General features: G+C 53.3%; 1 protein-coding gene across 4 annotated transcripts in view; it reads left to right on the top strand.

Annotated features, from left to right (window-relative positions):
- The window catches only part of AMER1 (APC membrane recruitment protein 1), a 28,836-nt gene extending 17,945 nt beyond the window's left edge, over nt 1–10,891 (top strand). For all 4 annotated transcript variants that reach the window (XM_036017064.1, XM_036017063.1, XM_028522612.2 and 1 more), the window contains exon 2: nt 2,578–10,891. In XM_036017064.1, coding sequence (XP_035872957.1) covers nt 2,676–6,146 — 3,471 coding nt within the window. In that variant the 5' untranslated portion in view covers nt 2,578–2,675 and the 3' untranslated portion in view covers nt 6,147–10,891. The remainder of the gene's footprint in view (nt 1–2,577) is intronic.
- Nucleotides 10,892–15,765: the final 4,874 nt, after the last annotated feature.

The following is a 15,765-nucleotide window of genomic DNA, read 5'->3' on the forward strand; positions in this document are numbered from 1 at the left end:
GGGGACCACAGAGGTAAGGGCACCAGAAGGCCCAAAGGGACCACCCCATAGCCCTAAGCCCAGCAGGGGTGCAGCCTTCGATTCACGAGGAAATCTAAGCCCATAGGACTTTTCACTTCGCCCTCCGTCTTCCTTGATGCCAATGCATAGCTGCTAGTGTCACCCGTCCCTGTCCCTAAATCACTGCCATTGCTGCTCACTGCTGTCTGACAAGAGTCAGATTGAATGCTTCCTTGTCAAGGTGGCTTTTCTGAGCCCGAGGGGATGTCTTTTGCCTTTTAGATTTTTCCCGGGATATGATAACAAGGTATGAAGAATGACGACCCTCCACCAAAGCTAAAGCAGTAATGGGGGGAGGGGCTTCTTTGAGGCCTGCATCACGTGCTTTCCGATTGTTACATATCTCTCCCACTTAGCCTAGGAGCTTCCCAAAAGCAAGGGCTGTTAGGGGTTCTCCCTTCTTGTCCCTCCCTCACATCACTGTGCTCAGTGTCTGTCACTTACTAAACGTTAGGAGACGTTTGTCTCAGGAATTCCACAGAGGGGAATGCAGTTTCACAAACAACGAACGGCACTGCTGCCACCCCATCTCTGTCATGCACACACCGTGATGACAATACTGTCAGTAATTTCAGGGCTGAGACAGAGACATCTGTGCCTTGCAAAGTGGGGTGGGGGGATGTTCAAATACATGATAGGGCCTCTATTCCCATCAGACCCCGGGGGCAGGACTCAGAGTGGTGTGTGTGTGTGTGTGTGTACGATTGTGTATTTGTGGGGTGTGGGAGGCACTATTAATTGAGGCTAGCATTTGCAGGGCTAAGCTGGAACAAGGTCACGTAAAAACACGTCACACGGGGAAAATACCCTAACCTGAGCAGATGGCAATACAAATCTCTGCAGACAAGGGATCAGATGAGGTTTGTTCCCCCCACTTTTATTTTCTGGATAACCAGCCATTATCTGCTCCAAGTTGAATATTCTGTTCCACAGAGTGCTCCTGATGGAAGCCTGCACCACACTGATGCTTCCAATATCAAGCTAAGCAAGGCTCAATGCGCAAAATTAATGTTTGCCAAACAGCACCAGGGCTCCAGGAGGGTTCCTCTAATAAGGTCAGAGGCCAGAGTGTCGCTTACAGCCTCTCCCCACCCCCCTCGCTGCTCCATTGTCTGTCACTGGAGGTGAATGCATGACTTTTATTGTGGTGGCAAGCAATCCCAGGGCTGATGTGCTGGCCAGCTGCTGCCGGGACTACAGCGATCCTACCTCTCTGTCTCTGGCCCCCAGCAGCTGCTCTGCCTCCCTTCCCTTATGCTAGCTCCCTGCCTGCTAGTGGCTACTCTACAGGGAAAGGACATAGAGGTAGGGACTTGCCAGGGGCAGGTCACTAGGTTTTAGCAGGATGTACACCGATCCAGCCACAGCCCAGCTGTACTAACTGGAATAAATACATCAGCCCTGGGAGATGGGAGGCCTGCATTATAGCTAGGGGTGAGTGGTAGCTTTTTTTTTGTTGCTTTTTATTGCATGTCTGTGGCATTTGGATGTTTGGAGGATTGTGAGCCTGGACCAGAAGGGTGTGCCTCACACCAGGTTTATTGATTTGAATACATGGCCAGAGCCTCACTCCCAGGCCAAGAACATGAATCACGAGGAGATGTGCCTTTGAGGAGTTCCCTGTATAGATGGGGAGCCAGATGGGGGCCAAAATAATGAGGGGAGTGGCGAAGGAACAGTCTTCCCCACAGTTCTGAAGTAGAACTTGGGGGTTCCAGTGGCCAAGGGCCACTTTCAGATCTCTTCCCAGCAGGACACTCAAGAGTCTGATCTAGATGTCCCCCCCCCGACATAACCACTGTGGGGGAGGCATTGCTAGGCCTCCTGGACGGAGGATATGAAACCCAGAGAATTCCTTGCTGCAAGGCCATCACGCACTCGCAGCAGATCCTGGATTGCAGCTCTGGAATGTGGGTCTGTGAGGCCGCTACTCTGGGTTTCAGAAGGTCCTGCAGCATGGGCCTGCCAGCAGCTTAGGGAGCCTGTGGAGAGGAGGCCAAATTTTGGGTCTCTCTTTTGGGGAGCTCTTTCCTTCCCCAGGCAAAGTGTCAGGGAGAGCCCAGGCTGAAGTGAACTCAAGGCCTGAATCCTGCAGAGCTGAGTGAGGACTCCAGGGGCTGTTTCACTCGATGCTTTTGAAAACTTGTCTGTCATCAGAGTTGACCTCCCTTCTGCCTTTCCTGCCTCTCCCGAACCTCCCCCTCCTCTGGTAACCCCTCCCACAGCCAATAGCACCATTGGGCCTTTCTCACATCTGCAGTTCACCCTGCCCAGTGCACGGGGGTAGGGGTGATGGCCGCCTGTTGCTCAGTGTAGGGTTTCGCTGTCTTGGGGCCCAGAGGAGGCCGGCCCAGCAAGCCAAGCATATGGACTCCATTAAGGTTTTCCCTACATTTTCTCTTTCTCTCTGGTTCCACTGAAGCCTGAAACCACAGACACCTGTGAAAACAAACCCTGCCTGGCTGCTCGCTCACCAGTGCTCTCTCTCTGCCTCTCTCTCTCTCTCATCTCCTCCAGACCCACTGTGATGCTTCCTGACTGATGACGTCATAATAGTGCCCAGAAGCCTGAGCACTGCATTTCCAGCTGAACACACCTGAGTTGTCCCCATCACCATGGAGACCCAAAAAGATGAAGCTGCTCAGGCCAAGGGAGCAACAGCGTCTGTGGATACCCAGGACCAAGGGGCAGAGAAAGGAGCCCAGAGCAAGGCCGCTGAGACGACAGAAGGCCCAGCATCAGAGCCACCCTCGTCTGGCCCAGGTAGGCTGAAGAAAACTGCCATGAAACTCTTTGGTGGCAAGAAGGGCATCTGTACCCTGCCTAGTTTCTTTGGAGGGGGACGGAGCAAAGGTTCTGGGAAAGGCAGCTCCAAGAAGGGGCTTAGCAAGAGCAAGACCCACGATGGCCTGAGCGAAGCGGCCCGTAGCCCCGAAGACATTGTCAGCGAAGGACCCGGCCTCTCTTCACCTTTGCCTGAGTCACCCTGCCAGCTTCCCAGTTCCCAGAGCGCCCACGGGGCTTTGGAGACAGGCTCCAAGCACAAGACGTCTGTGGTTGCAGCCGTAGACAAAGCTGGGGCCGAGAAGGTTTCCTCTGTGCCCAAGCCAAAGAAAGGCCTGAAAGGTTTTTTCAGCAGTATTCGCCGTCACCGGAAGAATAAGATTTCTGGTGCTGAGCAAAGGGAGCCAGGAGCCAAGGGGCCTGAAGAGGCCAGAGCTAGGCCTCGTGAGCACGTGAGCTCTGTCCTCCCGTCCCACACTGAGGAAACCCTTCCAGACCCGAGAAAGGAAAATGCCAAACCCCAAGATGCCCCTGGGCCAAATGTTTCTTCCGCCTCAGAGCCTTCTGGAGCAGCCGCTGAGAAGACAGCCTGTCAAGATCCAGAAAAACCCGTGGGCGGCTGTGCCTCAGCACTCCTGCAGCCCAGTCCTGCCCCCGAAGCCGGTGGCCCAGAAGAGCCCCAGAGCCCAGAAACAGGGGAGAAGGTGGTGGCAGGAGAGGCGAATCCACCCAATGGCCCTGTGGGGGACCAACTGAGCCTCCTGTTTGGAGATGTCACCTCCCTGAAAAGCTTTGACTCACTGACAGGATGTGGTGACATCATAGCCGAGCAGGACATGGACAGTATGACAGACAGCATGGCCTCTGGAGGCCAGAGGGCCAACCGAGATGGGACCAAGCGAAGTTCCTGCATGGTCACCTACCAAGGAGGTGGGGAGGAGATGGCCTTGCCAGACGATGATGATGAGGAAGAGGAAGAAGAAGAGGACGAGGAGGTGGAATTAGAGGAGGAAGAAGAGGAAGCCAAGGTGGAAGAAGATGAGGACTTAGAATATCTGTGGGCAAGTGGTCAGATGTACCCAAGACCCAATGTGAACATGGGCTACCAGCCCACCACTTCGCCAGGCCACCAGGGCTATGTACTCTTTGACCCAGTCCGGTCTTACCCTGGCCTGGCTCCTGGAGACCTTTTGACTCCTCAGAGTGACCAGCAGGAGTCTGCCCCCAACAGCGATGAGGGCTATTATGACTCAACCACACCTGGATTTGAGGATGACTCCGGGGAGGCCCTGGGGCTTGTCCGCAGGGATTGCCTGCCCCGAGATAGCTACAGTGGCGACGCCCTGTACGAATTCTATGAGCCAGATGACAGTCTTGAGGAGTCCCCACCCGGGGATGACTGCCTTTATGACCTCCACGGTCGAAGCTCTGAGATATTTGACCCTTTCTTGAACCTTCAGCCCTTTTCTTCCTCCCGGCCACCTGGGGCCATGGAGACAGAAGAAGAACGCCTGGTGACCATCCAGAAGCAGTTGTTGTATTGGGAACTTCGGCGGGAGCAGCTGGAGGCCCGGGAGGCCCGGGAGGCACGTGCCCGAGAGGCTCACACCAGGGAGGCCTATACAAAAGAAGCTCATGCCAGGGAAGCTCATGCCAGGGAAGCTCATGCCCGAGAGGCCCACCCCCAGGAAGCTCACGTCAGAGAGGCCCGAGGCCGAGAGGCCTATGCCAGGGAGGCTTGTGCCAGGGAGGTCTGCACCCGAGAGGCCTGTGCCAGGGAGGCCCAGGCCAGAGAGGCTCGTGCTCGAGAGGCTCAAATCCGAGAGGCCCAGGTGTGGCCGGAGAAGCCCATCATAGAGTATCAGAGGAGACCCTTAGGCCCATCGGTGATGGGCCTGGTGACAGGAAAATCAGGGAGCTCTCAGACTTCACACCGAGGAACCACGTCGGCTTTCCCTGCCACAGCGGGCAGTGAGCCAGACTGGAGGGACTTCCGTCCTCTGGAGAAGCGTTTCGAGGGAACCTGCTCCAAGAAAGATCAAAGTACCTGCTTGATGCAGCTCTTCCAGAGCGATGCTATGTTTGAGCCAGACATGCAAGAAGCAAATTTTGGAGGGTCTCCCAGGAGGGCCTACCCTACTTACTCACCCCCTGAAGAGCCAGAGGAAGAGGAGGTCGAGAAGGAAGGCAATGCCACCGTGAGCTTCTCGCAAGCCCTTGTGGAGTTCACCAGCAATGGCAACCTCTTCTCCAGCATGTCCTGTAGCTCCGACTCCGACTCCTCCTTCACTCAAAACCTCCCTGAGCTGCCTCCCATGGTGACCTTCGACATTGCTGATGTGGAACGGGATGGGGAAGGCAAATGTGAAGAGAATCCGGAATTCCACAATGATGAGGACCTCGCGGCCTCCTTGGAAGCTTTTGAGCTGGGCTACTACCAGAAACACGCCTTGAACAACTACCGCAGCCGATTCTACCAAGGCCTGCCCTGGGGGGTGAGCAGTCTTCCTCGATACTTGGGGCTGCCTGGCATGCACCCACGGCCTCCACCCGCCGCCATGGCCCTCAACAGGAGGAGCCGCTCCCTTGACACGGCAGAGACCCTGGACCTGGAGATGTCCGATTCCCACCTGGCCCCGGGCTACATGGAGTCTGATGAGCTTCAGCCTCAGCAGGAAGATTCGGATGAAGAAGAAGAGGAAGAATGGGGCCGAGACAGTCCCTTGTCCCTCTATACTGAACCTCCAGGGGCCTATGACTGGCCTGCCTGGGCTCCCTGTCCTTTCCCAGTGGGGACAGGCCCTGCCTGGATAAATAGCAACCAGCCGGATGGGCCTTCTAGCCAGTCTCCGTATGGGCAGGCAGCCTGCTGCGTACCTCCTGCAGCTATGTCAGTATTGCTGTCAGGACCAGGGCCAGAGTCAAGGGCACCTGGGGAATCTGGGCCTCAGCTAGCTCGGCCTTCGCACCTACCCCTTCCCATAGGCCCTTGTTATAGCCTTCAGCCACAGGCCTCCCAGAGTGCGAGGGCCAGGCCTCGAGATGTGCTGCTGCCTACCGATGAGCCCAGTTGCTCCTCCAGTTCTGGAGGCTTCAGCCCCAGTCCTCTTCCCCAGGCCAAGCCTGTGGGCATCACCCACGGCATCCCTCAGCTGCCCAGGGTCCGGCCTGAGCTCCCACAGCCTCAGCCCATTCACTACGGGGCTTCCAGCCTCGACCTGGCGAAGGAGAGGGCTGGGCAAGGTGCCTGTCTCCCCACCAGCTACTCCTCCACTGCCGTGAAAGGGAATCTAGCTGAGTAGTCATCACCAATGCTGGAGCGGGGGCATGGGGCCTGAGCATGTGAATGGGGATCTGGGGTTGGGCAGAGGGATTGGGGGGTGGGGGTTGCTGTTTCACTTGAAAATCTTTTGGGCCAAGGAAAGCTCCTATGAGTTTTCGCCTTTGCTTTCCCACTTCCGTCTTCTGCCATCTGTGGCCACGTTCAGCTCAAGTATATCTGCCCCGGGAGGCTGCTGCTGCTGTGCTCCAGTTTTTGCTTTCGGGGTTTCTTCTTGTGACCCGTGCAGGGTTCGGGATGCTGTAATTTTGTGCCTATTCCAGTTGCCAAGTTAGTGAATATATAGAGAGCATGCATCCTTGACACAGGCTGAACCCTTAGCACCCCCTGCCACCTCACCACCCAGTGAATGATGAACCCCCAATGAACAGCCAGGTCTGCACTGCCTCCCCCGTGGGGGCAGGGGGCCTGCTTGCTGTTAGCAATGTGAAATTATGGTACAGATGCTCCCCACCCCCACTCCATTCTGTCTTGGCATAGCTGCCACCATTACATCAGATGACTATAATCTATTTGTCCCAGCTAGCTGTCCTTAGAGAGGATCAAGTAGCATGTATCTCACCGCCTACTGCTGTGGACTTTGGCATCGTAACCAGATGGGGGCCTTTTAACCTGGCCCGCCATAGCTTGGGTTGAAGACAAAAATGCTAATCCCCTTAATGGAGTGATCAAATTAATCCAGTTGCAGTTGCAAACAGAAGACAAAATAGGCTTCTCTCACAGACACTGCCATAAGTCTTGAGCTCTGGAATGATAGGATTTTTGTTTCTCCCTTTTCCTCTCTTAAGCTTGTGACTTCCGGAGTTACAGGTGCTTTTGAATGTCGGTTCTTTTTTTTTTTTTTTCCTCCAAAGGAAATGGACATAATCTCATCACAAAGAATACATTCTTTTCATTGAGATACAAGAAGAGAAGCAGCCTAAATTAGGCTTGGCTCTAGGGGTTGGGGTTTTTGCAGGTTCCTTGGGGGAAAGATGGGAAACGGAGGGCCATTTGTCTGAGGCAACAGGAGAGAGGATTTCAGAGTTTGCCAAGCCTGAGGCAACCCAGCTTCTGAGAAGGGAAAATAGCTTCCCCCCTTAAAAGTAATTCCTTATACCTTGTGTACCCCTTCATTTGGATGCTGGCAAGAAGCTCCAGGCCAGCACTCCCAAGAGACAGGATACCAAAGGCACCTAGGCTGCTGTTCAGGACTCTAAAGAACTTTCATTTTGCAATTAGCTGAGCCCTTAGGATCATCAAAAGACCAGGCTTCTTGAGAGGGAAGACTGTGACCTGCCCTCACGCTGCCAAGCTTCGGGATGCCGATTCACATGGCAGCTGTAGCCCTTATGGAATGAACGGCACCCTCCTTTGTCCTGTATCCGCACAGTTCTAACGGTAAACTAGCTTGGAAATACTGGTGGGGAGAATTTGCTGTCGGGAAGACATTGCCACAGGCTCATCTTCCCCCCAGGCTTGGCCTCTCATTAATCAGCAATACGAGAGGGTTTCTTTTAAATTTCTTGATTGGAAATAGCAAATGGGATATTTTTTACCGGGATGTGTTGACCCAGGCAAATGATGACCCTTGCTCACCCGCCCCCCACAGCCGCTCCTGTCCTTGGCCTGCCCCACCCATCTTCTTGCCTGTTAAGAGGTCAACAGGGCTCCTGCCATTCCTGAGATACTGCGGATTGGCTTGGGAATGGATGCCGTTGGCCTCCCAAGTTCGCAGAGGTGACTTTGTGGGCAAGGTGCCCCTTGACTGGGGATATGTTTGTACTGGTGTTTGTCACCCTTTCTCAGATTGGGATTGGCCCAGGGCCCTTCCCCCGCAACATCAGGCTCAGCTGGCAGAAGCTGTAACCCTGGGAACATCACATCAGTTTGCACGGCACCGACACCACCACTCAAGGGACCCAGACCAGCTCCCTGGGCTGACATTGTGTGTATCATGAAGAGATGCATCAGCCCTGGCGCTGGAGAATGAAATAGGGTGAGGAAGGCCCTCCTCACACCAAGCACAGCATTCCAGGAGGGAAGTGCCCTAATGCCAACCTTCTGTCCTCTCACCAAAGTTGCCCCGGGAGGGTGGGGCTGACCATTGGCCTGGCTGTTTGGCAGGAAGTAAACACTCACCAAATGCCTTTACCACGGGAAAACCCACTACTTGCCTCCTCTGTCTCTGCTTGTCCTTTAGGGCAGCTCAAGCTCCTGTCTGGATGTGGACTGTGGCAGCCACAGCAGGTCATAGAGCCATCACCAGCCTCCAGAGCTCACTGGGCCACTGGCCTATCTGGGAAGAGAAAAAAAAGTAGGTGGTCAGCCTTTGGCCAAGGGCTGAGAGCTGCCCTCCATGACAGGAGGGCAGCAGGAGGCGCTGCCTCTGAAGGGAGAAGTCATAGCCCTGACGGAGTTTGCTGGCCTTCGGGAAGGCTGCGCACCACAGCGTAGGGCCTAGGACCGATGAGCAGCTTATGGTTTGGACGACGCTGCTGCCTGCAAATCCTTTCACTGTCCCTGGCCAGCCCAGGGACAGGATCCTCACCACCACAAGCGGGGCAGTCAGGGTGCATGGCTGCAAAAGGAGACTCCTTTAGAGTCTCTCTCGGGATCCAAGCAGCTGCTGGCCGAATCCCAGCTGCAGCCTGGAAGAGGAAGAAAGACCTGCCTAGGGACATGTGGTGATACAGGGTCACACTGGAACAGCCAGCCAAGTTCTGGGCCTCTTCCCAAACGTGGGCCAGTGCTTGCGTGGCTGATGCCAAGTATGCCCCGGATAAAGGTGTTGACGTCAAGTCCATACCTCCGAGGCTGTGACCAGGTGAACACTATGTCTGCATTGCAAGGTCTTGGGATACTGCCTTTGGACGTGACTTCAAGGCAAGATGTGACTTGAGACGAGGTGGCTGCCCTCATCTCTCTACCCAGCAGGCTTATCTAGTGCCAGACAGCTCTGATCCCAAGAATTCCCAAATGAGACTGGTCCTTGGGGGCCCAGTGACTGGATAGAACAGGCCACCTAGGAGACCTGTCTCCCAGGGTTGCCAGTTTCTCGGTGCTTTAGCGCCTCCGAGGAAGCCGCGCCTTGGGGCCCAGATAGGGCCTGCTCTGCCCATTTGGACTCAGCCTGGGCACGAGTTCATGAGCCCCCTGGGCCAAAGGCCTCAGTCGACACTAGTCTCCCTCCTCTGTGCTGTACCAAGGAGGGAAGTAGCTTCTCAAACCCAGGGTGCATTTCCCTTATCCTGCTGCCAGTGACTTTCCCACCCTTGCCAGGGCCACCATCCTACCTGCCCTTGGCCCCCGGGCCCAATTGCTAGAGGGAGGCATGGGGGGTTAGCAGGGAGACTTCAAGTTTACCCATGTGTATGTTGCATCCAAGTTGTTTTTAATATATATATATATATCAAAAGTCAATTATCTATTTTTGTATTGTTTGCATTTTATATTCATGGAAAACAATGTTTATCAATTGTTCTTTTCTGATATATTTTATTTTTAAGCGGTGCTGTTTACAGTTTTAAACAAAACAAAGATGACACAAAAATTGCTGCTGCTTGTGCAGAGGGCTGGCATCTCAGCTGCCCAGGGCCCTCACTCTTGCCCCTCTCCCCAGCCCTGATGTGTCGCCCTGTCCATCCCCCGCTCCATGCTAGGGACAGCAGAAGGTGCCCAGGTACTTAGACAAATGCCAGGTGACTCAGGCATGTGGAACCTGGTAGACAGCGTGTCGTGTTATGGCTTTATTTTGTTTCTTCTGGACCCTTCCCTGTTTGTAGACCTCTGGAAGTTCTCTCTCCCTCTCTCTCTGTCTCTCCTTTATGTTCTGTGCTTTTGTTTTGAAACCAGAGTGCCCATATTGTGCTACTTGTTGTGTCAAGTTTCTCCAAAGGAACATTGTGGGGACAGGGACGTTCTCCACCCATTGGGGACAGCAGAGGGTTTCAACCATGCCCTGTCTCCCCACGAAGTTGGGGGAGACAGACGGCAGGGATGCTTGAACCATCAGGAATTAGCCATCTTATCGAGGAAACCCTTGCATGGGACTTAACCAGAAGCTCAGTTGACTGGGACATTCACCCAGAAGAGATACTGGGGACCTCCTTGCCCCCTCATGCTGCTTTGGGGGAATCTCTCCCCCCCACCACCATTCCCGCTCCCCGGCCCTGCTCCAGCTCACACATGGATGGTACTTTGGGAAATGGTGACTGTTGGGGCGATGGCTTACCGGCCTGATCCCCACGCTTTCATCCTGTAGTCACTCCAAAGAAGAAAATCCACATGGCGTGTATATGTATAAGGGTTGGGCTTACCGAGAGGCAGGACTTTAATTATTATTCCTGTTTACTATTGGTGCTTATTTTCCCTGCTGTATACGGGGTTCGGGGTGGGAGGGAAGAAACCAGGAATGTATATTTAGGTCCTATTCAATAAAATGGCTGGGGGACAGAGGGAAGAAATTAGGAACTGCAATACATCCCAACCCCAGGTATAAAAAGTTCTTTCTCTCCCAGTACAGAGAGGGGAGCATGGCCCCTGGATGCACCCTCACTTCCCCTTCTCTGTTCCTGAGACATCACGGAGTCGCCCGGATCGTGACCTCTCTGATCCCAATTCTCACTGACATCTGGATATCTTGATGCACTTCCTGTTTGTAACAACCTATGTTTCTTTTGCTGAATGCTAATAAACCGGGTTCAAGAGGGACCCCCAGTCACTAAAGTGCATTCTTGTGGTTTGTTCCAGGGCAGCGTGCCTGTGAGCCATAGTTTCTGGGTTTGCCCTTAAAGGGAAATGGAGATAGCAAGGAGGTGGACCCCATCCTGATGGCTTGCTCCATCAAAAGGATGTGTCTAATGGTGGGACTCTCGGGCCCAGCTGCAGGAATGGCATCCTCCTCCCAGGCCTGTGGGAAGAGATGACATGCTGTCCAGGCAGCTGCCAGCATCACCCATTCAGCCATGGGGCTGAGTGGGGAGCACGTGGCTTCGCCCCTTATTGTGCATCTCATCTGCTAGGCACCGAAGGTGTACCGCAGTAATGACCCAGTCACCTTGGGGGCGTGTCCTGATTTCCCGGTTAATCCTAGCCTTTAACCTAGCCTAGGCGGCAATCACTTCCCCTTCCTGTTGCCCACACAAAGTCCTCCCTGTGCCACTGAGGAGGAAAAGGTGATGGTGCAGAGGGGAGAGGAGAGGGAATTTCAGGGGAGAGTGGGAAGAGTTTACAGGAACAAATTTAAAGGACACATGAACAAAAACTAGGGGGAGGGTGGTAATGGGAGGGAAGTGGGGAGGGGTGGGTAGGTGGGCCGGGATGGGAGTAAAATGCAGAAAACTATACTTGAACAATGCTTTAATTTTTTTTAAAAAAGGTGATGGTGCTAATGGCTTTGGTTTCTCTAATGCAGACTCTTATCCTCGGCCCCTGACAAGCAAGGGGGTCTGACACCAGATGGGGGGGCTTCCTTGAGTTCTATCCAATTGCCATGTCCAAGCTGGAAGACCTGAAAGAACAGCTACTTGAAAGCGCGGTCTCCCCACAAAGTGACAGTGCCACTGCAGACAAAACGGGAGGGCTGCCTGGACCCCCTTCCCAGACTAGCAAAGGATCTCTGTGGCCCCCAGGACCTCCTGAGTCAAGCAAAGCCAGAATAAAGTAAATGAGCAAGAGAGGAATGAGGGAATCTCTCGGAGGGGTGTTGATACTGTACGGGAAGTGAATTCTCTGCCCCAGTCTGTGGCTCAAGGAAGGAAGAAGGGGGTCAGCTTTTCTCCAGGAGGTTTGGGAGCAACACCGTCTGGGAGGTATTATTACATCCATTGGAAATTCACAGGGGTTGTGGAGTCTGGGAGGTGTGGGTTAATGTTCTAATTGTTGCTCCTCATTAATCAGTTGGGACTTGGACACATCCATTCTTCTTCCTAGTCTCAGTTTCTCCATCCATAATATATGGGTGGCATTCACTAGACCCATTTACATAAGCAAGTCAGGAAATGGGCTTCCTCGGACCCAGGGAACTTTTCCAGCTACTTCAGTCCAGCACTCCCCACTCTCATTCAAACTCCCTTGGCCTGGGGTGGAGCTCTTTCCTACAGTGCCTCACACAACCGGGCCACGTGGCAAGGTGAGGGGTAAGAGCCCCTCCTGTGGTGCTGTGACTGATGGCTACCCTTGCTGGGGTCACCTGGGGAATCCTCTGCCTCTTGGAAGGGGGTCTTGGTGGAGGGAACCTCTTCAGACCTTGCCCCATCTGAGAGACAACTGTCGCAGGCAGGCCCCACTGCTGGATCACCTGGGGGCTGGGGTTGTGCCCAGCAAGTGGGCTGCCTTGGCTCCCGATGTCTGTTAGAGCAGATGGAAAGCTGCCAGATAAGAGACCTCTGTGCAAGCCTTTTGGGAGGTGCAGTGGGCAAGCTGCTGGCTCCCATTGCCCACATCCTGACTGGGCCCAAGACCCTACTGACTATGTTCTCTTCTCCCTGAAGAATTCCTGATAGGGGACTCAAGAGTTGGAAAATTTTAGTTTAAGGTAAAAAGTTATAAGCCTAGCAAGTCATGTCTACGTTAAAGCTTTTGATTCAAAGACTACAGATAGATAAGGCCCATCCTGGATCCTTGGAAAATAGCTGACCTCCTGGGACACAGCTAGAGATTACCGCCTGGGGACAAGGGGAGGCATCCGGTCCATTGTGTTCCAGGGAGGGGCAAACCACCTGCCCCTGGGAACAGCTAACCGCCCAGGACAGGAATGTTGCAGTTTCTTCTACCTGACCCTCCCTGAATTTCAAAACCCCTCCCCACACCTTGTTTATTCCCTGCTGTAAAAATCTTGGCCTGGAAAGAAAAGACAAGATGGTCTGTTAGGGTACGAACCTGCCATCTTCTCAGATCACCGGCTGTCTGAATACAGCGCCCATAAAGATTCAATCGCTATCATTGCTTACTGGGTTTGGGAGTAACTGGCAGCCCGAGCGCCCTTGTTGTTTCCCGGTTTCGTTCCTACACTTAGGCAGAGCCGCATGGCTTCTGCAACCAAGACCTAGTCAATACAAGCAAGTGACCTGAGGGCGTCACTTTCAAGTCGACAGTCTCCACTGTCATCTAAAAGGCCCCTGCAACAGGGGAACGAAGCTGATAGTTTCATCCCCACTGTAGGAAGGAGGAAACAAGGCACGGGGCAGTAAAATGACCTGCTTGCGGTAATGGACAACATTGGCTGCAAGTCTGAGTGAGAGAGAGGGTGAACAGGCTGGGGTGGAAGATGTGGTGGGAGAGAAAGCTTACTGCTAATAATTCTCCAAGTGCAGAATGAATAATGCCATTGGTATGTGCCAGACCCTAGATGCTTTATCTACATTAGCTTCTGTCATTCTTAACTCTGTGAGGCTCACATAGCTGTTACCTGCACTTGCAGACATGAAAACTGAGCCTCGGTTAGATGAAGACCCTTGCCAAAGTTCACAGCCGGATCACTGGGCTCCAAACCTTCTGCTTTTCCCGTTGCACTTGAGTGAGGCTGCTGGTTAGCCGTAATTAGTGGTGCTCAGGTCGGAATCCCAGCAATGCCCTCAGCAGCAGGCCCAAAGCCAAGCATCTTAAAGCTCTGCTTCCTTTTCCCACTGCGCCCAGCCGAGCCTCCCAGCTCCAGGGCCTTTGTGAGCGCAGGGAGGAACTGCCGTTACCCACTTGCACTTCCAGCCTTGGATCTCGGTGCATTGTTCCCAGCCAGGTGGGCCCTACCCTTCTCCCACTTAAACCTGCTAATAAGTGGCCTGGGAAAGATGATGAATAGCAGAGTGAGTCAATAGACATGAGCACTTAAATGCCTGGAGAACGGGTCTCCTGCCACTCGGACCTTCACCGTCAATTGGAGCACCGCCTCATGAAGAGTTACTTAATTGTAAATCACTTAATGGCCACAGTGGGAAACGGTCTCATTCTCTTGGAGAATAATTGCTGTCTGATGGGCTCTTGAAGGCTGCTCTCCTCTGGTCCTTCAGTTTCCCTCTTGCTTTCCCACTTCCCCCCTTTGGATGCCGGAGTGCATTTTCTACGTGGTTCTCCCAACCCCTGGAGCACCTCGTGAGGCTCCCTAAGGGATCCCGTGCAGCAGCCATCCCCAACTGGCCACACAAGCTGTGATTATAAGTAATGCCACGTCCTTCATGGGGCCGAAAATGGCACGGGCCATCAGATATAGAGGGGGTGCAAGAAGTAGTCCTTGTTTGTTTGCTTTCAAGTGACTGACTTCTGACTCCGAGTTCCCCATCCTAACAGGAAAGCAGAGAAATCCATGTTAGGCATGACTGGCGCCCCCCCAAGACTGGCACTGAAATCCAGGGGGTGCTTGTGCTCCGCAGAAATTATGGCAAGGACAACTAATCTTAATCTATTACAGTCACCGCTGACTTCCTCATTTTCTGTGCCCGCAATATGGGAGGGGAAGTGGAGGTCCATGGGCACTTAGGTTCTGCCTCTCTCTGGCTACCTCAAGCAGGAAGCACAGCGGTAAGTGGTATTTGAATTCCTTCTGCCCCAGACTCAAGAGCTCTCCCTTTCCAGGGGGTGCTGGGAGGGTTGGGAATCTCCCTACTTTTTTTCTCTCCGGCTTTTCCAAAGGTTCATTCTTTTCCTTTCTGACAAGATGTTCTCAGTGGAGATTTCAGGCTTTTGTAAAAGAGTGATAAATTCGGTGGCTTCAGCCTGCTTCTGGTTTCTATACTGTGAAATCCCTCTCGCAAGGGGTCTGTCAAGGCTCTGGCTACTTCCATGGAGCCGGAGAATGGCAGGGATGGGGGTGGGGGCATGGCATAGACAGACAACAGATGCAAACACACATAAATATGTCCAGAAATCCCACCTCCATAAAAAGACTGCCTATTAGAAAATAATGAGCCCTGGCTGGTATAGCTCAGTGGATTGGGCACTAGCCTGAGAACCAAAAGGTCTCTGGTTCGATTCCTGGCCAGGGCACGTGCCTGGGTTGCAGGCCAGGTCCCTGGTTGTGAATGTGCAAGAGGCAGCCATGTTTCTCTTGCACATTGATGTTTCTCTCCCTCCCTTCTCTAAAAATAAATAAATAGAATCTTTAAAATTGGCATAGAAAGTGATTTCCCTGTTCTAGATTTCAGGATCCCAAGATCTTAGCCCCTGCTTTGCCTGCAACTGATGGAAACTCAGGTAATTTGTCAGAGCCTCAGTGTTTTCACCTGTAAGTGAGGCATTGGAGAACATAGAATGTCAGGCTTAAGTCCTTTCTAGACTCTTCCCCTTTGATGCTTACTTTACTCCTACGCCATCCATCCTGTTCCTGCTCACCTCCACTGGCACAGATTCTTGGAGCAGTTTTTTTTTCAAGATTTTATTTATTTCTAGAGAGGAGAAGGGAGGGAGATAGAGAGGGAGAGAAACACCAATGTGTGGTTGCCTCTCCCATGCCCCCCACTAGGGACCTGGCCCACAACCCAGGCATGTGCCCTGACTGGGAATGGAACCAGCGACCCCTTAGTTCTCAGGTCAGCACTCAATCCACTGAGCCACACCCGCCAGGGCTCTTGGAGCAGTTGTAATGCCTATGATGTTCCTTCTTATAC

Source organism: Phyllostomus discolor, chromosome X, assembly GCF_004126475.2.
Source record: "Phyllostomus discolor isolate MPI-MPIP mPhyDis1 chromosome X, mPhyDis1.pri.v3, whole genome shotgun sequence".
NCBI classification, from domain to species: Eukaryota; Metazoa; Chordata; class Mammalia; order Chiroptera; family Phyllostomidae; genus Phyllostomus; species Phyllostomus discolor.